Below are 23941 nucleotides of genomic sequence, written 5' to 3' on the forward strand. Positions count from 1 at the left end.
AAAGGGGTGGCGTGTTTTATTTTGAAACTATAAGCGGATGTATCTTCATTACAATGTCGAGGAGGAAGATCATTGCAGACGGACCACTTCCGCTTGCCCGGAAAGTTGTTTCATTTCGTCAATAACAGCAACACTATTTTTTTTAATTAAAATATAAAATTAAGTGTTTCATGTCCTATTCATGCAGTCACAGTTTCGCAGCTGCTTTCGTAATTTTGAAAAACGCAAACATTTCGTGTAAACGTGTTGCCAAAGGTCGTAGGAGACATGTGTCATCCCTGTATGAAGTGAAACACAGTGAGTAGCCCAAATAAAATAGCCTCCACGCGCATTATTTTCCCCCGAATGCGTCTGATCTCGTGTTTTTCAGCGGCTTGTTCAGGATGTGGAGGGCTGCACTTGTCTGGAGAGTGTCACAAAGATGCCCTTGCAGACTTTACACCACCAAGTCCCCCAAAGCTCCAAAAGTCACAAGAACACAAGCTGAAAAACAGAAGCGAAGACGGGAAAAAGAAAAGGCCATTCTATCTAGTCAAGTAAGTGCTTTTTCTGCTTATTCTCATTTTTTTTGCTTTTGTAAAGCATTAGAGATCTCAGGTGTGAGTCCCAGACAGAGTGGAGTGTTTGAGAGTTTTACTTCTTTCCCCTGTATGTGAGTGGATTTACTTTGAGGCATCATAAAACATGCACAAGAGGGTAAATATTTCCATTCAATGTTTTGGTTTCAGTCTCCCAAAGATGAGGCTTTGAACTGGTCAGAGAAGGAGAAAATACAATACACAGCTCAAACTCCGCCTGGAGAAAAGAAAGGTGAGGGAATTGACTTATTTGACCTGCAGGAATATATTTTCATTATCTACATTAACAGCGCTAAGGGTTAGTTTTTTTTCTTTCTGTTTTGCAGACACCAGTTTGCCTTTCCCTGCCGCCTACAGCCCGGACTACGTGGAGCCCAGCTGGTACCAGTGGTGGGAAAAAGAGGAGTTCTTCAGACCAGAGCAGCATGTGAGATATGGGGCGAGATATGGGGCGACAGTGGCACAGATGGTAGAGCGGGTCGTCTCATGATCGGAAGGTCGGGGGTTCGAATCCCACCTCCTGAAAGTGCACATTGTTGTTGTGTCCTTGGGCAAGACACTTCACCCACATTGCCCCCAGTGTCTGCGTACATTGGTGTATGAATGAGAGTATGAATGGGTGAGTGGATCCTTGCTGTAAAGTGCTTTGAGTGCCTAATGTAGGTGGAAAAGCGCTATATAAGTTGAGACCATTTACCATTTACCATATGCGCTTTAGTTAGAAGTGCTTATGACCATTAGTTCGATGGTAAATTGTCCGAATTAAAAAGCATTATTAATCATGGTAATCGCATACGAGTGAAGTGAAGTTTTATGAACAAAAGTTTGAAAATTAGCAATTGTTTTCTTCTAGATAGTTGGACACTGGGCCATTGACATTTAAAAAGCACATTAAGAACCTTTCTGAAACTGTTAATCTTAATGTTGTACATTTTAGACCCCTTATGACTCTGTGTGCAGCACAGTTCTACAGTTCACACATTGAGTAGTGTATAACCACATGGTCACTTTCTGCTGGCACAACACACAATCAATAGAATATGTTTTTTTTTTTTTAAGCCATAAATAGTTTGAACAAGAAACCACTCTCAGTTCACCAGGGCACTGTTTTAGATGCTCCAGGGTCACAATTTGGCGGTTCTGTAAAGTTCCACATAGACATTCAGACGGAGTGTGTCTCTTAGCTCTTAGTTAGAGGTCCTAAGTACTAGAATAGACTCCCATTATCAATAAGAGAGACTCCAGCACTGGCCACTTTTAAATCATCCCTAAAGCAGTGGCTAAAGGAAAACCAGGCTGTGGACACTTTTAGTGCTTGCCTGTTGTCTCTGTAGTCTCTTGCGTTACTGTATGTTTTATCTCCGTCACCTGCCTTGCGGCTCCAAATGGAAACTAACGTCTTTGCTCTAATCTGGCATATTTACATCGCAAATGTTGCCCTTATTCATTGATATAAAACCAAATATTTGTAAAACGGAAAGAGGGAACGTTCCATACAGCTGTGACTCGCTTATGGCCCATTGGTACAGTACGGTTGTCTTTGTACCGATATGGACCATGGAGAACTAGGGACAATTTTTAGCAAAACCTCACATATTACTGTGTTAATGTTCTGGTGACATGGGCCGGGACTAATTTAACTTTATGGTAAATGTGCTTACTTCCTAAACCTCAGTTTCAATGCACCTTAATGAATAATGACTGTGTTTGTTCAGGACTCTCTCCCTCACGCCACGGAGCGCACCTTCTCCATGTGTATCCCTCCGCCCAACGTGACGGGCACGCTGCACCTGGGCCACGCGCTGACGGTGGCGGTGGAGGACGCGCTGGTGCGATGGTAACTCTCACAGGAAGCATCATGAATGATTGACAGAGGTGGGCTGTTCTCACTGCTGTGTGTCCCGCTGTGAACAGGAGGAGGATGCAGGGACACAGGGTGCTCTGGCTCCCCGGGTGTGACCACGCTGGGATCGCAACTCAAGTAGGATGAGATCGATAGTGACACTGTTTCGTAAAGATTTTTTTCTTCTTTTTCTTTTTTTTCTTCTAAAAAATATAAAACTGAAACTCTAAAACTATAAGGGCATGCATAAAGTAGATTAAAATAAAATATGATTAAAAAAAACAATCGGCACTTCTAACCACCACCAAGGCTTGTTTTTTGCAGTGCCATTATCGTAATATATAGTGATATATTATATAGTTATCACACACTGCCCAGGTTTGAAACCTAAACCCTTTCTCCTTGCAGACGGTGGTGGAGCGCAGGTTGCTCAGGGACTCTGGGCGGAGGAGGCAGGACATGAGCAGAGACGAGTTCCTTCAGGAGGTGTGGAAGTGGAAGAACGAGTGAGTCACTGACAAATAAGGAGACGGTCAGAAAGTGTGCGAGTGTTTGATTATCTCGGCGGGTGTTTGCAGAAAGGGAGAGGAGATCTACCGTCAGCTGAGGCGGATGGGGGCGTCGCTGGACTGGAGCAGAGCCTGCTTCACCATGGACCCAGTAAGACTGGAGAGATGGTGGTTCGTTGTTCAATGACAGTATCCAATAACGCGATTGGCATTTTGCTCATGTAAAGCGGCAAAGTAAAAGCACACATTTGGTACGGTGAGGTTTATATACATCACTGACAATTTAAACACTTTCCATTGAAATATTTGTCAAATATAAAAAGGATGGAATGGAAGAGATTTGTTTATTCAGATAATTCATAGAGAACATGTAAGCTATTAAACTGAGAAGCTGAACCCCGCTGTAGTCATTACACATCAGTAACATTTGTTGGTGTAACTATTTCGCTTGCTGTTAGAAGGAGAAAACTCGGGTGATTTCATTTATTTGTGTTGAAATATCATCTTTCTCCACCCAAGTCACATTGTTACGCAAGTGTCATCAAAGCAGAAATAGCTCTCTGTCATTTTTGTTGCGTAAAAGTAGCTCATCGGTAAAAAGGTTAGAGAAACCGGAACTACGCTAATCTACTTGCTGCTATTGCAAACGTTAATGTGCGTTTAAGAATCGACTATTTATTGTTAAGTCACAAAGATCTTGATACACAACCACCAGGTGGAGCTGTTTCCCAAACAGAGTTGGGTGTGAACTGAATTAATGTATTTAGTATAGTATTAAAATACACATTTTGAGTAACTATATTTTGGCAAATATACTGTAAATCAAGGTGAACATATTCAGAATACAGTACTCTGATGATTGTACAAAGTGACAGAACACGTTACAAAATACATTTAAGGCTAGTATTCTGTATTCTGTAACTAATTACAATTTCAAAGTATTCTCCTCAACACTGCCCCAAAATAATGACCATAGTGGCGATCGATAAACTAACACTTATTTTTTGCATTTCCTGATCGTCCATTGCTAGTGAACTGATGGGATTGTCCTGTGGTTCTTATCAAAGGCTTAAAATGTTTTAGCCCCAAAATGATTTTGTTCAAACCGCTTTTGAACGAAAAATAAGTTGTTTTCACCCTGAGGCCTCAGCTAAAGCAAGTGCCCGGATGTTGCTCTCATCTGTAGTTTCAATGTGTGTTCTTTCTCCTTTATTTATTTCAAACCTACTTGCAAATGTGTATACAAACATGTACTGCGTCTCACAGTAACAAAACAATACACAGTTATAAACATGTGATGCCGTAGCGTGAAGTGTTTTCTCCTTGGCGCTTATAGCCACGTTGTCCTTGTCTTCAGGGCTTCAGCCGAGCGGTGACGGAGGCCTTTGTTCGCCTGTGTGACTCTGGGCTCATCTACCGCTCCGAGGCGCTCATCAACTGGAGCTGCGCCCTGCAGTCCGCCATCTCAGACATTGAGGTACCTCGACTGCAGAAACACACATGAAGAGTTATGTTGTGGTGCTTAGTTCAAGTGGTCACAAAGAATGAGAAAAGGAAAGCTCTGTAAGTTATAGAATATGCAGAGACCTCAATGGACTGCTTAAACCTGTTTACTTTGGTGTTTATTTCTTCTTCTGCTTAAAGCTGTAGCATGCAACTTTTTAGGTGAAAAAGAAAAGTTGATTTTTCTGCATATTTGACCTTGTAGTGACCCAGCGGCTGTATGAGTGATCAGCATGGCCCCCTTTTCTTTCCATCGTCTCTACAATGGTCCAGGATCAATTGTTTTGTAGGTTTTCTGGTGAGAGGCTGCATCAGCAATGAAAACCTCCTAAACAATTGATCCTGGAGCGTCCGAGAGACCACTGTGATGGAAAGTAAAGCCGTCATGCTGACCACCCAGCTACTGGGTCGTTACTAGGTCAAACTCAAAAATATAAACTTTTTTTCACACAAAAGTTGCATAATGCACCTTTAAGTCAATTTGTATTTCCTGGAAGTTGTTGCACAGTAGATCATCATTACTGGACCCATTTTTCTCTCATACTACGTTTATTACAGCATCATCGATTTGTTCACATGACCGTTTCTATGATCTTCTGAAACTTCAACTTTTCAACAGGAAAAAGCTCAACACATTCTTTGTTGATGAAGTGTCCTTTCCATACACAGACTTCATTTGACGTTTGAAAATGAGAAATGTCAGGGCTAAGGTTCCCCAAAGCAGGTTTACGAGCCACTAATGTGCATAATCTCTTCCCAGGTGGACTTTAAAGAGCTGTCGGGGCGGACAATGCTGTCTGTCCCTGGTTATGAGCGGCCAGTGGAGTTTGGCACAATGCTCACGTTTGCGTATCCAATAGAGGGCCATGGTCAGTGGAGGCGCTGTTGTATCATGAACTTTATAGATGTGTTATGTTTTGAGTTCACTTTTATGTATTTCTTCTTTTAGACGGAGAGGTGGCAGTGTCCACCACTCGCCTTGAAACTATGCTGGGAGACGTGGCTATCGCTGTCCACCCGGAGGACCCCAGATACCAGGTGAGGAGAATGAAACCTCTTCTATAGAAAGAAAATGATAAAAACATAAAACAATAGATTTATGTTTTCCAACTTGTTTGCAGGCCGTGCACGGGAAACAGTGCCGACACCCCTTCACTGGTGAACTGCTGCCCATCATCACTGACTCTATGGTGGACATGCAGCTGGGGACAGGTTCGAGTTCAAAAAATAATAATTCATAATGAATTGTATCTTCTCTCTTTCTTTTGTGCTATGACCCCTCCTTTACACGTTTGTATTTCTTGCTGACAGGTGCTGTTAAAGTGACCCCTGCTCACGACCACACGGATTTCCTCCTGTCCCAGAGACACTCCCTCCCACACTTCACTGTCATCGGGGATGACGGCACCATGTTGCCCCCCTGTGGAGACTGGCTCAAGGTACAAAAAACATTAAGAAAGAAGAACATTAAGAAAAACACCTAAATGAGTTGAATTCAGAATCTATTTTTTGAGAGGTTTCACTAGTTTAGATGTATCCATTTGATGCTTGAATTATGTGATGAGATCAATTTAAAGCTGCATTATGCAACTTTTTATGTGGAAAAAAAAGTTTATCTTTTGAGTATTTGACCTAGTGACCCTGCGACTGTATGAGTGGTCGGCATGGAGCCTTTATTTTCCATCAAAGTGGTCTTTGGGAGGCTCCAGGATCCATTTTTTGGAAGGTTTTCTCTGTGGAAGGAGAATCTCTCTAGAAAACCTACAAAACAGTTAGTCCTGGAGAGTTGTAGAGACCACCGTGATGTAAAGTAAAGGTACCACTCATACCACAGCTGGGTCAACTTTATTTTCCACATAAAATGTTGCATAATGCACCTTTAAATCTTCTTGTTCTGATTTGCTTCAATGAAATGGATACAGTGCTGTTTCTGTGTCATAATGTTGTTCCCTCATGGAAACAAGAACTAAACTTGAGTTAATGTTGTAAAAATGTGACACATCAATGCTTCAAAAGTGGTCATCTTTGTGTTTGTTTGTCTTTTTTTAAATTTTTTATAGGGGGTGAAGCGCTTTGATGCCAGACAGATGATTGTGGACGCTTTGGTGGAGAAGAGGCTGTTCAGAGGGACACGGGAGCACAGCATGGCACTGCCCGTCTGCAGGTACAACCTGTTCTTTAACAGGTTTTATCATTCTTGTATAACACCAACTTGTTCCACTTCCACTCATATGTTTATGCCAATACTTAAAGCCACACTGCGGACTATTTTTTACTAACTATGTCACATTAGCCTGTTGTCAAAGCACAGCAGTATTAATTTCATTGTCATTGCACACTTGGTAAAGATTTTAAGGCTGTTGTTAATTCCTACCTTCTTTCTAGTCGATCGGGTGACATCATTGAACCGCTCTTAAAGAAACAGTGGTTTGTCCGATGTAAAGGGATGGCAGCCAAAGCTATACAGGTAAGTGCTGCGTTTACACGTGCAAGTATATCAAATGAAAAAGATATTGTGTACCTTTCATTTGCTTCGTGCTTTTCAGGCTGTGGAAGATGGAGAGCTGGAGATCTTCCCTCAGTTTTACTCTAAAACGTGGAAGAACTGGCTCTCGAACATCAGGTAGGAAACTGTTCTTGGTTTGAAGGACACCGACCCTTTAGAGCTTTTGGTAAAAATATGCAGCGGATTTTCTGACCACTATTGCGATTTACATTGCACTCTTTGTGATTTTTTTTCTTTACAAGATGATTAAATCCAAGACGCTTCACTCCCCACTGAATTTTCTCTCTGAATGGTTGGATTCGGAAACCTAGTCTGCAATTATTTAGGTCACATGATCGCCTGTTTTTGGCTAATGTGAGACGCTATTCAAATAAATTTCAATCATTAATTGATTGATTGAAAAGTCATTTTGTGAAGCAAGCTCCAAAAATGTATGAATGTTCTTTAGGTCCTAATCTAAACGCTTGTTCAAAGCAAACATTTGACATGAAATATGATTGAAATTAAAATCTTTTGCCCTTTTTTTTTCTATAAAATGTCAAATATTTGAAAGTAGAAAAGCACCAGAACCAGTAATGTTATTAAATCATCATCGTCATCATCTCTGTGTATTTTCTATTTATTTATTTTTTAACAAATATCGCAATCCTGTGGCAAAGTTTGTGTATGTGCCTGTCTCAAAAAAGAGGTATTTGGAACCAAAAACAAAACAGGGGTCTACGCTAACTAGAATACCAGTTAAAAAGATGACCACAGATATCTTTATCTTTTACAATATAGGTTTTATTGGAAAACCCTTCATATGGAGATTTTCTGCCAAGAAGAAGAAGATCTTTATTTATATAGCGCCTTTCACAGACATAGCCGCAAAGCGCTGCACATGAGACAGTTGAACATTCACTCCATACTCGGTGGTGGTAAACTTTTATCACAAAGGAAAGGCCTTTACTTTGGAGTGTTTCTTATAAAACCTGCTAACCCTGTAGTTTCAAATGTCCTAAAGCTGGTATTTATCACAAAACACCAATCTGATATTATCCTCAAATCCAATAGAGCCTCTTGAAAGCTCGTCTGTCTCCTTTGTGTGTGGGGTTTGAACAATAGCGTCTCTGCGTGTCATCTCCAGTGAGTGACATGTGGTGGAAATGATGAATGAGGCCTTGTTTATAGTTTGTGGGGTTTCTAACACTGTGTATGTGTGTGTGTGTGCTCCGCAGCGACTGGTGCGTGTCCAGGCAGCTCTGGTGGGGTCATCAGATCCCTGCCTACAGAGTGGAGCTTCCGGACAACGTCAATCACAAAGAAGAGGTGGAGCTTTTGTTATGTTGATGTTAAAAGTAGAGACTGACCAGTGTAGAACTGTGAGGGTTGATACAGATAGTGCATTGACTCTTATGGTTTGTGTCTTCTTTCAGATTGAATATATATGATGCTCTAGAGGTGGTTCTCAGACTTTAAATATGGCATTCCAAGTATAGGACAAAGTATTTATCAGCATTATGACCATGAAGAAGGCTGTGTTGTTGGAACTAAACTAAGGTCTGAAACTGGTTAGTTCTGAACAAAAATGAAACACACTAAATTAGAGAGGAAAACTAAAGAGTCGGGGCACCACAATCTGGGAATCACTGGGCTATAGTTCAAGCATGTATTATTGTTAATGTTTCCATGGCAACAGTCGAAAGGAGTTTACACAAAGATAAGTCACCCCGGATAAAAAGGCAAGCATGTTTATATAAATGATTCCACGCATCACCCGTGTGCAAACTGCTAAAACCTGTGCCGCTACTGTGTGGTGCTCGGCTATATGAACTAGTCAAGGTGATACAGTTATTGTAAAGAATCCAATCTTGTAGAACATGTCTAGCCCCTGCACAGCCTGCCAAGGACACCCATTGTTAACCTTTTTAACAACTTGGACACTTCCCTAACAATGTTTCCAGAGGCAAATCTTTACTGGATCTACCTCGAGCTTTGTGTTGTGTGTGTTTTGCAGCTGTGGGTTTGGGGCCGCAGTGAAGAGGAGGCCCGTCAGAGAGCGTCCGTCAAATATGGAGTCCCGCCTGAGAGGATCACCCTGACACGAGGTGAACCCAAAGAGCCACCAAAAGAGACTTGATTCAGTGACTGCACCCACTTGTACAGCAAAACTTACCCTGTGATTTATTTTTAGATGGGAGTGTCTTTTAGCTTTGATAATTTCTTTCAGTAGTTCAGACAGTACTAAGCTCTGATACAAAATCTCCTCTAATACATGGAAAAGTGTTTACATCCTGCATTTTGTCAGTGATTATCCTCCAGTAACTTGCCTTCCATTTTATTCATTAAAGACTCTGCTAGAACGAGAGCGGAAGCTACTACGGCCCATTAAATCCTCTTGTCCCCCTCTGCAGACCCCGATGTGCTGGACACGTGGTTCTCCTCTGGGCTCTTCCCCTTCGCCATGCTGGGCTGGCCTCAGCCGGTAACTCTCGCCCTGTATTCAAGAACATTCATAAGTAGTTCTATTTGTATTGTGAATATTTGTTTTTTTATGGTCTGGCAGACTAAAGATATGGAGCGGTTCTATCCAAACTCCGTCCTGGAGACCGGCAGTGACCTCATCTTCTTCTGGGTGGCCCGGATGGTCATGCTGGGCACGGAACTGACGGGACAGCTGCCTTTTAAACAGGTAAGAGAAAATGTATGAGTTATTCTTGGAGTAGTTTTAATAGACAATACTTTTTACTTGTACATGGTCATTTTTATTTTGAAGTAATAGAGCTCTTACTCGAGTAAATATTTTGGCTTCTCTACCCATATCTGATTGTCCATATTTCTCTGTTAAAGATGTTGTTCTCCCTTCAAAAACATACCCGGAGTTGTGTTGCGAGCCGCTAGCGCATCTTTGTGTAATCTTTGAATCTTCCACAGTGACTATGCTTAGCAGCGCGACGACGACCCAAGGAAAGCTCAGGAAAGGTCTTGGATATTTTGTTTCAGCTGCTTTAGGTCAATATTGCATTTTCTAACCAACAAAGTGTTGGGTAGTGATAAAGATGTGTTTGAGGTCATTACCAAATACCTGCAAAAAGTATTTAATGTAAAGGTGCCTTATGGAACTTTTTATGTGGGGAAAAAACTCTTGATATCTGTGTGTATTTGACTTTGTAGTGTGTGATTGGTCAGCATGGCGCCTTTGACCACTCACACAGCCACCGGGTCACTACAAGGTCAAATACTCACAAATATCATATTTTCTTTTTGCATAAAGTGTTGCATAATGCTGCTTTAACTAAGCTCCTGGGTTTATTCCAAGGGTGGTGTTTACATGCTCAGCCCTGTACCTGTGCTTCCGTATTCCAGTTCTGCGACGACTAAAACATGTACATTAAGGTCTCCTCCCCTAACAAAAAGAGATTCTTGTTCTCAGTAGGACTTTGCTGGTTGAATAAACATACATAAACTGTTCACTATGAGCTGAATCTTTCTTGAAAACACAAATTACTAAACTCAAACATCTCAGCCGTGCACGGTCTGAATCACATCGACCCCAAAGGGAGCTCTGCAGTGCCCAGCGTTTAATATTTCCCTGCTTGGCCCGTCTGCGGCGATTATTACACCGAGTAGAATCACTGTGTTTAATAGTTTTTTCCATGTCTGGGCTCCAGGTCCTGCTGCACTCTCTGGTGCGGGACAAGCACGGGCGGAAAATGAGTAAATCTCTGGGTAATGTTGTGGACCCCGTGGACGTGATCCACGGCACCTCTCTGGAGGTGAGTGAAACGACCTCGCCAGCTGAAATAATACTGATGTCATGTAGCACTGAGAGAATATAAACTGTGGAAATATTCATAAGCTCCACTCTTGAATGTCACTGTAAAAAACAAAAACAACCGAAAAGTCATTTTGCAGGTTGTAACAGAGATTTTTAAACATCCAAATTATTAATACTCAGGGGGGGGAAGAAAAAGAAAAACAATTTAAAAAGTTTAAAGTTGTATTGATTTTTTAGTTAATGGGTGTTATCATTGTGATGAATTAACAATATGACATTAATAAGGTCATGTAAAGACTTTGATTGTCCTCAGAAATGACTAATACTATAACTATACTAATACTGTAACACGTCAAACCACTGATGTCTCTGTCTTTATGAATAAAGTATAGCATATATAAAACTATGATCAGACTGAAGTGAGTCGTAATAATACTGCCTACATGAACGTGATGCATATTTTACTTGGATGAATAGATGTTCATTACAGAATGTATATGGTACATTATTAATACATAAGGTACGATTATGCAGAATTGAATAGTCACTCAGATATGCAGTTAGATGGAAAATGAAGCCGATGTGAACGCAGCTGTCACGCCCTAACCATTTGGACTGAATGTACATGACTGACGTGACTTTCCTCGAGTTCAGCTTTAACTACCGCAGAGATGTTCTTTACAGTTGTGTTATCTCATATCTCATCCGCACAGAAGCTGCAGGAGAAGGTCAGAGCAGGAAACCTGGACCCCCGGGAGCAGCTGGTTGCCATGGAAGCACAGGTCAGCCCCTCCACAGGCCCCTCTCCATCAAGCATTGTTCACGCGCTTAAACTAATGTGTCTGTCTCGCAGAGCAAAGATTTCCCAAAGGGGATCCCTCAGTGCGGCACCGACGCCCTGCGCTTCGCCCTCTGCTCCCACAAGACCCAGGGTGAGATTTGCAGAACTCACTCAACTATCTCTAAAGACAGCGAAGGGATGTCCAGGGGCTGACAGCCTCAGGCGCTACGTCACGTTATTGTGCTATAAGTGCCATTTTAGAAATAGTAAAGCATAGTTGGTTTTATTTCATAGTTGCGTTTTAAAGTGCATATTGGTCGGACTTTTTACATTGTTATTGATGTTTGGATACAGGGTTGCGACACATGAAGAGGCAGAATTCTCAGAACTGTGGTTGAGCAATCGTTACTGCACCAATGGGCCTCGATTGCGTTAGTTTTATGGAACTTTCCCCCTTCCTTTGTTTATTATGTTTTAGAACAGTGTCTACGGACGCCATGACCCCAAGGAAAATATTCATTGCAACACTTTTGAATGTTTTAAATATATAAAATCCAGTATTTTCCCATGAATTAGTTTTGTTTAACCCCTTAACTCCCACCTGAACCGAGCACTTTTTCTCCAGCTTTACCCCAATGTAAAAGCTTCTGGAAAAAAGGTGTGAAAATAGCAACAAAACTGAGACGAAAACAAGGATGAAAATGTGAAAAAACTGAGAAAAAACTGACGAAAAAGTGACAAAAATTTGACAAAAAAGTGAGAAAAAATTGAAGAAAAATTGAGAAAAAATGGACAAAAAAGTGATAAGAATGTGACGAAAAAATGCGAATAATTTGACGAAAAAGTGACAAAAAAGTCACGAACATTTGACAAAAATGAGATGACTGCCCAACAAAAAAGTGATGAAAAAAAATCTGATAATGTGAGGAAAAAGATCAATTTAGTTTTGTAGGTCTACACTGGCCTACAGGATTTGGGTAAAGCTGAACTGGAGAAAATGCTCTCGGTTCAGGCGGGAGTTAAGAGGTTAAAGGATCTATACCTGTTTTATTTTTTTCTATTATGAACAGTGAAAGAGGCAGCCATTAAATTAAACTAGTTAGTTGTTTCCAAACTCATTCCCAACTTTCCTAACAAACTCTACCGCTCAAAGTTTGGGTTCACTTACAATGTTGTTATTTTTTAAAGAAAAGGACTGCTTCTTTCAATGAGGATGACATTAAATGAATCATAAATACAGTTTAGACATTGCCCTTTCTAGCTAGAAACGGGTGATTTTTAAAGGAATACCTACATAGATGTGCAGAGGCCCCAGTGTTCTAATGGCACATTGTGTTAGCAGATAGAAAACCCTCGTGCAATTTTGCTATCGCTGCTGAGAACTGCTGTGCTGATTAGAGAAGCTATAGAACTGGCCTTTGGTGACCCCAAACTTATGAGCAGTAGTGTATATTGGTAATAACTTTCTTTATTTGATCAGGGACAATGCACAAACAACATTAGGCAGAGAGAGAGAAGACATGTCATGTGCCAGGTTATAGCAAAAATGCTAATTTCCGCACCCGCAGTCCCTGGACAGGCTGATGTTATTCTTACAAAAGTTCATAAAATATATACAGAATAATACATAGAAGCTCACGTCATAAAAGCACTTTCTACTCACTCACTCACAGTTTACAGCGTTCACATCACAGTCATTCAGTGCGTACAGGTTTGCTTTGATAATAACCACTGTTTGGTGAGGCGTATAAATAATAAGATTTTCCAAACTCTGAATGTTATATTTACTTTGTACTTTACAGTGATGGTAGCATCTCATTCCTGGTTTTCCTTTGTGCATCTAATTAAGGAAATTAATAATTTCATTCCCCTATTAGAAATAAATCAGGTATTTATTTACTATCATTATTATTTAGTAAATAAATAAATCTCAACTTCTCATCAGTCATTTGAATAGACACATGTAGTGTTTTTTGTACATCTCCAGTAGTTAAATATTATGAAAAAAAAGGTGTCTTAGGGGCTGACCACTGAAAAACACCTAAATTATGTACTACTATTATAAAAACAAAAACATGAGCCCCTTTCATATACATTTTTTTTTTTTTTCGTCTTAATAACAGCTGAACTCCACACCTTTTGACACATTTTCGAAAGTGCAGGGAACATGAATAAGCTTTCTTTTCTGCATTTCCGATTTTGCGTTGAAGGTTGCCATACATTGTAGAGCTGACCCAGATTACCTGTTCAAATACAATGAAAAGTATTAAAAAAAACTCTTTTTCCCCTGGCCATCTCCTAAAACAGATCAGCCTTCTGTCTTCGCACCTCTTTAAGTAGAAGCGCCTGTATCGCTTTTCCCTGCGTTTGACTGAGGACAAAATGGAGCGTATCAGATGGAGACGCCCTGTGGTAATGTGCACCTACAGCTGAATGACTATAGGCTGCAGCATTTAGGGAATACTCAGTTCCCAGTGCCAGAGGTGGGGAAGAGTCATCAGAGGTTCTACTCAAATAAGAGCCTTTTTTGAGCTTTTGCTACATCCTTGTCGAACATTTCCACCTAAATACTATTTCCCTGAGGTTCCTCCGTGTTTCAAAGCCCAGACACTTCACCAAACCTGTTCTGATGCTGTGTACACAAAAAAAAACACACACACAAGGGATAAGCTGTGTGAAATAGTTGTTAAAAGCCTGAATTAAACACATATAATAAAATGCACTTATCAAGTGATCATCGAAGACAAAACATAAGTAAACTGCATCACCCTGCTGCATGCTCTTCGCTGGCCGTTTGACCACAGACTAAATTATGAAAACTTTGTCCAGATAATATATAATGTTGTTAAGCATACAAAACTTTTCTGTCGTCGCCAAGTTTAGTTTAGAAGAGCAACAAAAAACAACGATATCAGTATGGTGCAGAGGGGAAAAAAGTTAAAGTACTATTGGTATCCAAAAGATTAGAAGTAGGTACCCAAAACAATATTTGGATCCAGGTTTTGATGCTGTTGGTCCAGGGACAGCATTAAAGGGATGTTTCAAGATTTTTGACATAGAGCCTCATTTCCTAGTTATCCAGAGTGTTGTTGATTTCTGGAGATATTTATTTGTTTTTATTCATGCAGTTCTTATATGTGAAGAGTTTAGTGGTGCCAGGCTAGTGTTAGGCTAGTGCATGTCTATGGTTACTAGTAGCCTGCTTTATAAACCTCTCCAAAATCATGGGTTAGTCCTCCAAACGTTGTCATATCTGATTTGTAGAAAGCTCCTTTGTGAATTCCACAGGTAAACAAACTAGATCCGGTAGCCTAGAAGATCACTCCGCGGCTGCGTAGCTTACTACCAGGAAGCTGATGCTGCTCAAATATAAGTTCTTTTAAATACAAAATGGTTATATTTCAAAAGTTATTCAGTCAACACAGACATGTATATGGGTAGTCTGGTGTTATAAGTGATTTGCCTCAGGTGCACTGCGGAGTGGGTCAGACTGTTTTTAATGCAGGCTACTAGTTACCATAGACATGCACTAGCCTAGCACTAGCCTAGCACCACTAAACTCTTCAAAGACTGTATGAATTAAAAAATAAATATCTCCAGAAATCAACAACTCTGGATAACTAGGAAAGTAGGCCCTATGTAAAAAATCCTGAAATATCACTTTAAAGGAAGTGACTTGGTTGTTTCAGCTCAAATAAATGTTTTTTTTTCCCCCAATTCTGCCCAATTTAGTTTTTTTTCCCTTTTTCCCCCCCATAATATTTACACTTTTTTCTCCTTTTCCCAAATGTTCCCCTCATTTTTGCTTGTTTGCTATTACTAGTATTTTTCCTATTTCCCCCCCATTTTTCTTTACCTTTTATTCCCCATTTTTGCCTATTGTCCCATGTTTTTCAATTTTCCCCTTATTTTTCTACACAATTTTTCCTCATTTTTTTGCCACAAATTCTCCAAATATTAGACAAATTATTCCAAATATTAGACAAATTATTCCAAATATTAATATAGACAAATATTTAGTATAAGTATCAGTTCAGGTATTGGTATCAAAAACCAAGTGTGGTTAAAGTACTGGTATGGTAAAAGAATGTGATGGTACGCAGCCCTACACAACACCTTGTACCATTTCCTCCTGAAGTTACTGGAGTAATCGTAATTCTCATTCCCATTTTGTCCCCAGGAGAGGACGTAAACCTGTCCCTGTCCCACATCCTGAGCTGCAGACACTTCTGTAATAAAATGTGGCAGACGGTGAGGTTCACTCTGGGGGTGCTGGACAGCGGGGCGACAGTGGAGCCGTTGGAAAAGGTGAGGAAGGAACATATCAACAAAACAAAAACGTGCTACAGATTTTCCAGATGCATTTGTCCTCCATTTCCCCCCCGGGTGCAGGTGGGGCCCCTGGGCGGTATGGAGCGCTGGGTGCTGTCGCGCCTCTACTCCACGGTGCTGCAGTGTGAGCAGAGCTTCGAGGCCTACGAGCTGCACAGCGTCACCTCGGCTCTGCATACCTTCTGGGTCAACAGTCTGTGCGACGTCTATATGGTGAGACAGGCTTATGCTGCCGCCTCCAGTGCTTCCATTTTCCATTAGACCCTTTTTATGTGTTTAACCAGCAGACTCCATGTACGATGTCGATTTAAAGCGTATTGTAACATATTACCCACTGAGTCCTTGTTTGGTGGAAGCTATTAGGACTATTAAAAACACATTGTCCTCTTGGTTTGTGGAGGCTGATATGAGCCAGATGGAGCTTATTAAATGTTCTGGGGAAAGATAAATGATTATTCTGGACATAGTCACGACCTCAAGGTTGAACTTGGATTTGAAGTAGAGACTTTATAACCAACTGTTACCCCGGATCATATGACTGTAGATTAAGATGAAACTTCAGAATTTTGTGATTTTCGTAACAACTCGTGACCTAGATTTCAAAATTCACCCCAATCTTAGTGCCTTGCGATCACAACATTGGAAGCCATTGTATTAAAATGACCTAGAGAGATGATCTTTATTGCTTAGAATTTGGTCTAGTTTTTCTTCCACTAAAAGTGTCTCTGTAGATGATAAAAAAAGAAAGATTTACAATAAACAAAAGCTAAATGATCAATCTCCTTTTCTTCCTCTGATTTGTGTACTGTGTGTGTTTGAGTTGGCACACCCAGAGGACATCCAACAAGATAAAGATTTTTTTTATTGTTTACTGTCCTTGTACACAGAAATCAGGGCTTTATTGCTTATGATTGGAAGTTGGAATAAAGACTCAATGCTGTCTGTCTGTCTGCCTGTCTGCCTGAATGACTCAAACATTGTCCTACCGGGTTGTGTTGCAGGAGTACATGAAGCCCCTGTTGTCACCGCAGACGAGGGCGACCGAGGGGGCAGTGGCCTGTAGCGTCCTGTTCCACTGCGTCTCCGTGTCCCTGGCTCTGCTCAACCCATTCATGCCCTTCATCACCGAGGAGCTGTGGCAACGGCTGCAGCCTCACCAACCGCCCGCCACAGCCCGGGCCAGCCTGTGCCTGCAGCCTTACCCTTCCTCACAAAGCCTGGTGCGGCGCTACCTTATTACACATTTGATATTTTGTTTACTCAAAGTGCACCAGCAGCATGAGCTTTTCCACATTTACCAAAGAAGAACTCCAAACTTCACACAGTCCCTTATCCTTTGTCTTGTTTCGTGACCCCATTTATCTTTTTATAACCTCTTTGTTTTTGCTGTAGATTTTTTCCCCATGTATTTTTGCTGATGTGCTGTGTTTTTATCTGGTCTCCATCCTGACAGGCGCGCTGGCACTTCCCTGACGAGGAGCGGGACGTCCTGTGGGTGCAGGAAGTGGTGAGAGTGACCCGGTCACTCAGAGCGCAGAGCGGGGTCACCAAAGAGAAACCAACAAGTGAGTGTCCATCCTATTTCCACTTGACGGGAAGGCAAGCAACGTAAAGATGCTGGATGGGCATAATAAAAGTTACAATTTATTTTAGTAAGAAAAGACAAATAGACATATAAACTATAGCGGAAAAAAGCTGCAAATAAATGCACAGACGATAAATGTTGAGCCAAAAATATATAGTTTATCTTTAATTTATTAAAGTCGTTATAATTACGTACATGTGGTGCGTTCATGTGCTCTACGGGAACTCGGGCGAACAACTTCCCCTGTTGGGGAGTTCTCGTGAACGCTCGGCTCAACTGGGGAAAACGACTGGGGAACTCAGGTCAAAACGAGCTTCGCGACTTCTGTACCTGACTGTGGAAGTCAGCTGATTTGTTCTTTTATCATCTAATGTGAGCTTTTTAGTTAAACACTGCTACTTTTTTGAGTTTAGTGTTAACTGTTGTCATCCTTGTTACAAAATTTCGAAAAGAACTAACAAACTAACGTTTAGCTTTTGAGATGCTAACACATTTAAAGAGGGAGTATTATGCTTTTTTCAGTCACATAGCACCAGTCTATAGCACACTAAAATGATGACGAAACCTTCTGTTGGTCTGTAAATGCAGTAAATTAGAAAAACTGCCTTGTATAAAATGTCTCTCTCAAAATGGCTGTAGTGAATGTCTTGAAATAGGCCTCTGTCTCTTTAAGAACCTCTGACCCTTCCCGACACGCCCCCTCCACACGCTGTCTGTGGCATCAGTGGGGAGGGGGTTCTGCTGAGGAGCAGTGGTTGGTTGCTCGGCTGGTGACGAAAGCTCGGGGGCGTCTCCAGGAGGTGGGGGCGTTCCTAGGAGGACTCAGGCAAACCTATCCCTAAAATGGCCGCCATCAGAGTTTTTACAGATTACTCAAAAATACGTGAATGTGCCAAGGCAACACTTCAGGCATGTTTTTAATGAGGGAATGACATAATAACATGATGTAAAGCTTGAAAAAGTCGAATTTGCATAATACCCCCCTTTAAATGATTAGCTCAGCTAAGTGCTAATCAATGATAAAAGACCGTTTTTATTTGATGACATCAAAATCCCCACTTTCCCACATAAAAACCACATAAACACAAACCAACTGGGGACAAAGACGTCACATCTCGGGAAAACAAGCTCCCCAGTCAACATGAATGCACGAATAACACATCCCTTCTGCTTGTTTTTATTGGGAACATTTTGGAACAACAATGTGGAGCTGTGATTTACAAATAGTAAAGTATCTCAGAAAAAAATACTATCCTTCAGTCAATTAAACGGTCTATATCATGTATCTGCAAAAGGCCAATACTTGGTCAAAACAAGGACCCAATTTAATCTAAAGGTAAATTAAATACTATCAAGCTCATTCTGGATAAGTGTCTCCAATCACAGAAACCGTTTATTCTGTTTCGTAAAATAATGTAGTGATTGAAACGCACACGTATGCGACGTGTATTAGCAGTGATGGACGGCGCGATCAAGTTTCCAAATTAACTGAAAGTACAAATACAGGAGCAACCAATTTAAAAGTACACAATATATCGAATTGAAGAGTTAACTTCTTAACCCCTGCCTGAACCGAGCACATTTTCTCCAGTTTGGCTTTACCCAAATCTAAAAACTTCTTGTCAAAATGGGTTAAAAAGTGACAAAAGAGCAACAACAAAAAGTCAAGAAAGTGATGACAAAAGATTTAGACCAGTTTTTGACTGAATAAACTGAAACTGAACTTAGTTTTGTAGGTCTTAGCTTTCAAATGAGCCGTTAACTCTCAAACTTGGCTGTAAATACTGTTTAAGTGGCGCTCGTCCGCAGTTAGCTTTTCCCGTTTGCATGTTAGCTTCTTCTTTGTGATTCCATTATTATATTATTATTATTTTTATTTTTTTATATATTTTTTTTTTTATCTATTAATTTATTTGAATGGGACAGTGCATATTAATGATCAGACAACTAGTGCTGTAAATATGCCGGATTTAGCTCAAGGCGTATTTCCATCCGCAGTCCCATTAGTGTGTATTGGGGCCTCCGACCCGGTGGCAGTCAAGTTGCAAGCATGGTTTTCTGGCCAGAGACACTGGGGGAGATGAAAGACCCTCCAATCATCCCAATAACACTTGTATTACCCCCAGAGGGACTACGGACTACTTAGTACTACTTTAAGAGGTTAAATGAAATAATTCATTGCTGTCAATTTAGAATCCAGTGAAAATAAATGCGTTCAAACCACTATTCAAAATACTTCTACTTTTAATCCAGTTAAAAAAAATGTAGTGGATTAGAAAGTACAAACACCAGCTCTAAAATGTAGTGAGGTAAAAGTAAAAGGTATTCATCCTAAAATCGACCTATGTAAAATAAAAGTAGCCCAGAATGTGACCTTTTGAACATGTACTTGTGCTGTGTATTCGCCTGATAGTATCAAAGCAGGGGCCAGTAAGCGGAGTGTGTTTTTACAAAAGAGACCCGTGGCTCATCAAAACTGCTGCGTGGGCAGAGGAGAGGCTTCCCCTCCACCCGTGCAGGCCTCGCCTCTGAACAGTCCGCGTGAATAGGCCCTGGATTCACTTGATCGCCAGCAGAAGCAAAATGCAGATACAAAAACCATGAACGATGTCACGCCATATCTGCTCTTTGAAGGGGCTCCGTATTTTGTTGACCTTTCTCTCTGCGCAGGAAACACAACTTTTGTGTTTAGCAACCAATACAAATTCTCCGGAATGAGTAGGAAATCAATGCCTACAGCAAATGTCAGGCAGTTTCAGCACCTTTTTCGAGAAGTTCCAGAATTTCAAAGGTCAGGGAGAGAGAGAGAGAGGAGACAGGCACGTCCTCTTTAATTGCAGTCTGATGGCTTTTATTAGACCCACCTGCCTCATAAAAAAAAACTTTAGCTTCTCCAAGTCGTCTCACAGCTTTGGTTGGAAACTCTGAGAATGGGTTTTTAAGTGTATCTTGTATTAAAGGGGCGGTGTGTAAGTGGAATAAATCATGTGGAAAAGTACACCCAGTGCCGGGGAAGACAAAGTGAATTCTTCTGAGAGTACAGATGTGAAGATGGATCGTTTTTATAATTGAAAGACAATCACTCGGATAGCTTTACAGTGGGTTATATACACGATTATAGGGTCATATATTGGTGGGATTTTTGGATTTGTTTTTTTTATCGCCTCATTTATTTTAGGTAATAATAAAGTTTGACATTGCAGCTTTCCGTAAGACTTAAAACTGCTCTGTCAGTAAATGAACTAAGGTGAAATCAGTTTTTTGACTATACAGGATGGCCCAAAGTACACTTGCAATTACTATTTGTTTGCTGATTTTCTCTGCTCCAAAGTGAAAGATGTTGCTCACCTTTTCACTGCAGAAGTTCAGTTAAAAATACAAAAAATATGATCCCAAGCACATTTTATTGCTGAAATATTCTGTCAAGTTTACGCATACTTTTTCTCTTCCCTCAGAATGCCAGTTTTGTCATTTTAATATGTGGAAAGAATCCGCTGCTGAGCAAAAACAAAGCAGTAATAATAAAAAGATAAAGATAAACGGGATCATGAATCATATAATTGTATTATTATGGCTTGGCAAGCATTAAAAATATGAAGCTTTCTATCATTTGGATCTACATAACTTTGCTTAACAAATGTTTAAATATCCAGTTTTCCTTCATTCCTCTGCTTAATGCAATGTTTGCAAATCTATAGAAATAACTCATGCATGTATTTGTTTTGTTGTGCCATTAAAAATATTTGTTAAATGGCATTCTGCAGCCTGCATAAACCATGCTATTGTGTTTGGTGGGAAATAAAGTGTTTTTAGTTATCGTAAACCCGGAAGTAGCACAATAGCTGCTTCAGGCTACTTTACACGGCGCCGGGGCGACGGTGGAGCAGATGGTAGAGCGGGTCGTCTTGGAGAAGGAGGGTTGGAGCTTCGAATCCCGCACACTGGGCAAGACGCTTCACCCTCCTTACCTCCAGTGCCTGCGCACATTGGTGTGTGAATGAGAGAGTGAATGGGTGAGTGGTTCCTTGATGTAAAGTGCCTAAAGCAGGTTGAAAGGCGCTACATAAATGTGACCTTTCATCCCTTGCCAGTTCAGCTCTACATCCTGAGTCTCTGAAAGTTGTGAAATGTGCCCATAAACTCATCGCCACAAATACTCAGGGTGCCAGGAATGTGCTGTGGAAGTCAGGATGGAATTCTGACCACAACCAACTTTTAAAACCTAACCAGCTTCCTCTGTCACAGTTAGAACACAGGAAATTTTAGCAATTTTTACTCGACTTGGCACAGACTTTGTTCGGTATTTTGTTCCAAATAGTGAATCTAAACCCTGGCCCTCCATCTGAGATCATCTCTTTTGTTATTGTGTGTTTGTGCAGTGTGGGTGGAGTGCTCTCCTACGCAGGCAAAGATCCTCCAGGACTTCAGCCCGGCTCTGCAGACCCTCAGCCGCGTGTCCACTGTCCAGCTAGTGTGTCCCGTGCCGGCTGGGGACATGCCACAGCTCACCCCCTCGTCTGGGCCTCCCAAAGACTGTGTGGCGGCAGTGGTCGATCACACATGCAGAGTGCACCTGAATGTAAAGGTATGCTTTCTTCTTCTTTGTTTTTAGCTTGTTTTTAGATCGTGACTAATGAATTCTGTAGGCGTGTACTTTCACAGACATTATTCGTAATATTACAAGAAAGCTAAGGTGTTCAAAGTAGTTTAAAAACCTGAATTAAGATGAATCAACGTCCTGTAGAGCTCTTACATAATGTTTTTGTTGTAAATGTTGTAAATGTATTTCTCCCCTTTGCATATATTGTGAAAGAAGCATCTATTATGTAAATTCCATTGCTACAAAGTGTAAAGTATTCAAACACTAGTCCACAACCATTTGTATATTTAATATCATGTATGTACAAAGATTAAAAATGAAAGGAAATCTCCATTAGCTCTCATGTATTATTCACTACATCAAGTGACCTGTTTTTGATAAATATGTTCTCAGGCATTTTCCTCCACATGTAGAGCTATATAGAAAACTATAGTGATGATTCTGTGACACAGAAAGTGGTTGTTTTGGATTGATTTTGTTTTAATTTTGTGTTTCAAAATTCTTCTTGTATTGCACCTATTCTTAACAAGACTTAAAATGCTATAGCAGGACAAAAAAGGCAAATGGAACTAAAGACAACCCATGTCTAAATCTGAACTTTTCTGTATTTTGAGTTGTTGTTGGCTGAATTTGCATGAAAATGTAATGTGTAAATCTCGGTCAGATGGAGGTGATGACTTCTATTGTGCTGCTGTACTCATAGGAGTCATGTAATGTGGGTAAATGGAAAAGTGTTTTATTTGTTCGCCAAAAGCAATAGGGCAAATATCTTCAATTTAAGTACACAAGCTGACTATTCATTTCCTTTTCCAGAGCGGGGTAAACGTGGACAGGCAGATCGCAGAGCTCACCCAGCGCAGAGATCGGTTGGTTCCTAAGCTAGAGCAGCACCTGGCCAGGGTCCGCTCCAAAGACTACCAGAACAAAGCGCCCTCTCATGTGCGAGAGGAGCTGGACAAAAAGGTAAGGGTGAGCGATTATAAACTTCCTAAATACTGTATCACGGGAGCTTCCTGGTGAAGTGGCTGGTTCCACATTTTGTCAATTTTAAACACATGCCTATACACAAAAGGGAGAGTTGGTCTGATTGGGTTTGGCATACCGGTACTTAGGGCTGCTCGATTATTGAAAAAATAATAATCACTATTATTTTTGTCATAACTGAAATCACGATTATTCAAACGATTATGTGTTGCCTTTAAAAAAAAAGTCTTGATAAGTCTGAATATTTTCTCTTTTCTGAGCAGTCATAAAAGTACAAATGATTTAAAGTATGCCTCGATTAAGGAGAGGTCTCTGTTTCACGCCTGCCCCCTGCTGGCCAGCCCTCACACCTGCGCAAGTAAACTGAGCAGCGCGGCCTGATGACATCATCACACAGCGCTGTTTGTTTTTATGTCAGGCAAAAGCATGAGCTGAGAATCTTGAAAACATGAAAACAATATGATTTTGAACCCCTTTCCTTCCTCTCCCTGAGTTTCTAACTATGTGTCTTGTGCAGGTGTGGGCCCTACAACAGGAGCTCCAGAACATGGAGGAGCAGCTACAGCAGATGACAGCTCTGGGAGAGGAGCACTCCGAACAATAACAGTGTACTGTTTCTAAATGTGCAGCAGACCATCTATTTATACCATAACCTTCTGTGAGCTCTACCCCACAGGGATATTTGTTATACAGAGCATTCAAACTACACATTCTTAGTCAGATCATGTCGTACGCTTTTCGGGTTAATTTTTCCGCTTCCAGTCCATTATAGTTTTCATGCATTTTTAATGAATACAGTGAAGAAAAGCAGTAAACAAATAAGTGTTGAAATCAAGACTGCACAACATTAAGGGGAAAAAGTAAGGAATATAAATTGGTAATGTGGTCTACTACAAACAGAAATATTGCCCAAATATGGAGTGTGGATGTTCTTTTTCTGTTCATTTGTAAGAATATATGTGG

At 40.8% G+C, this 23941-nt stretch overlaps 1 protein-coding gene across 1 annotated transcript; it reads left to right on the forward strand.

Moving 5' to 3' along the window:
* Positions 1–155: 155 nt before the first annotated feature.
* On the forward strand, positions 156–23920 carry vars2 (valyl-tRNA synthetase 2, mitochondrial). The gene is made up of 30 exons (XM_079571220.1): positions 156–297; positions 371–536; positions 729–810; positions 905–1005; positions 2294–2415; positions 2493–2559; positions 2830–2927; positions 3000–3081; positions 4288–4407; positions 5194–5302; positions 5383–5471; positions 5555–5645; positions 5745–5872; positions 6494–6597; positions 6819–6900; positions 6980–7056; positions 8157–8247; positions 8936–9026; positions 9333–9403; positions 9485–9610; positions 10590–10694; positions 11410–11478; positions 11550–11628; positions 15658–15785; positions 15870–16022; positions 16811–17029; positions 17263–17374; positions 21774–21979; positions 22808–22957; positions 23496–23920. Exons 2-30 carry the CDS (start codon positions 384–386, stop codon positions 23580–23582), a joined length of 3192 nt encoding a protein of 1063 aa, XP_079427346.1. The 5' UTR covers positions 156–297; positions 371–383; the 3' UTR covers positions 23583–23920.
* Positions 23921–23941: the final 21 nt, after the last annotated feature.

The sequence above is a fragment of the Gobius niger genome (genome assembly GCF_951799975.1).
Source record: "Gobius niger genome assembly, chromosome: 14".
In the NCBI taxonomy this organism is placed as follows: Eukaryota; Metazoa; Chordata; class Actinopteri; order Gobiiformes; family Gobiidae; genus Gobius; species Gobius niger.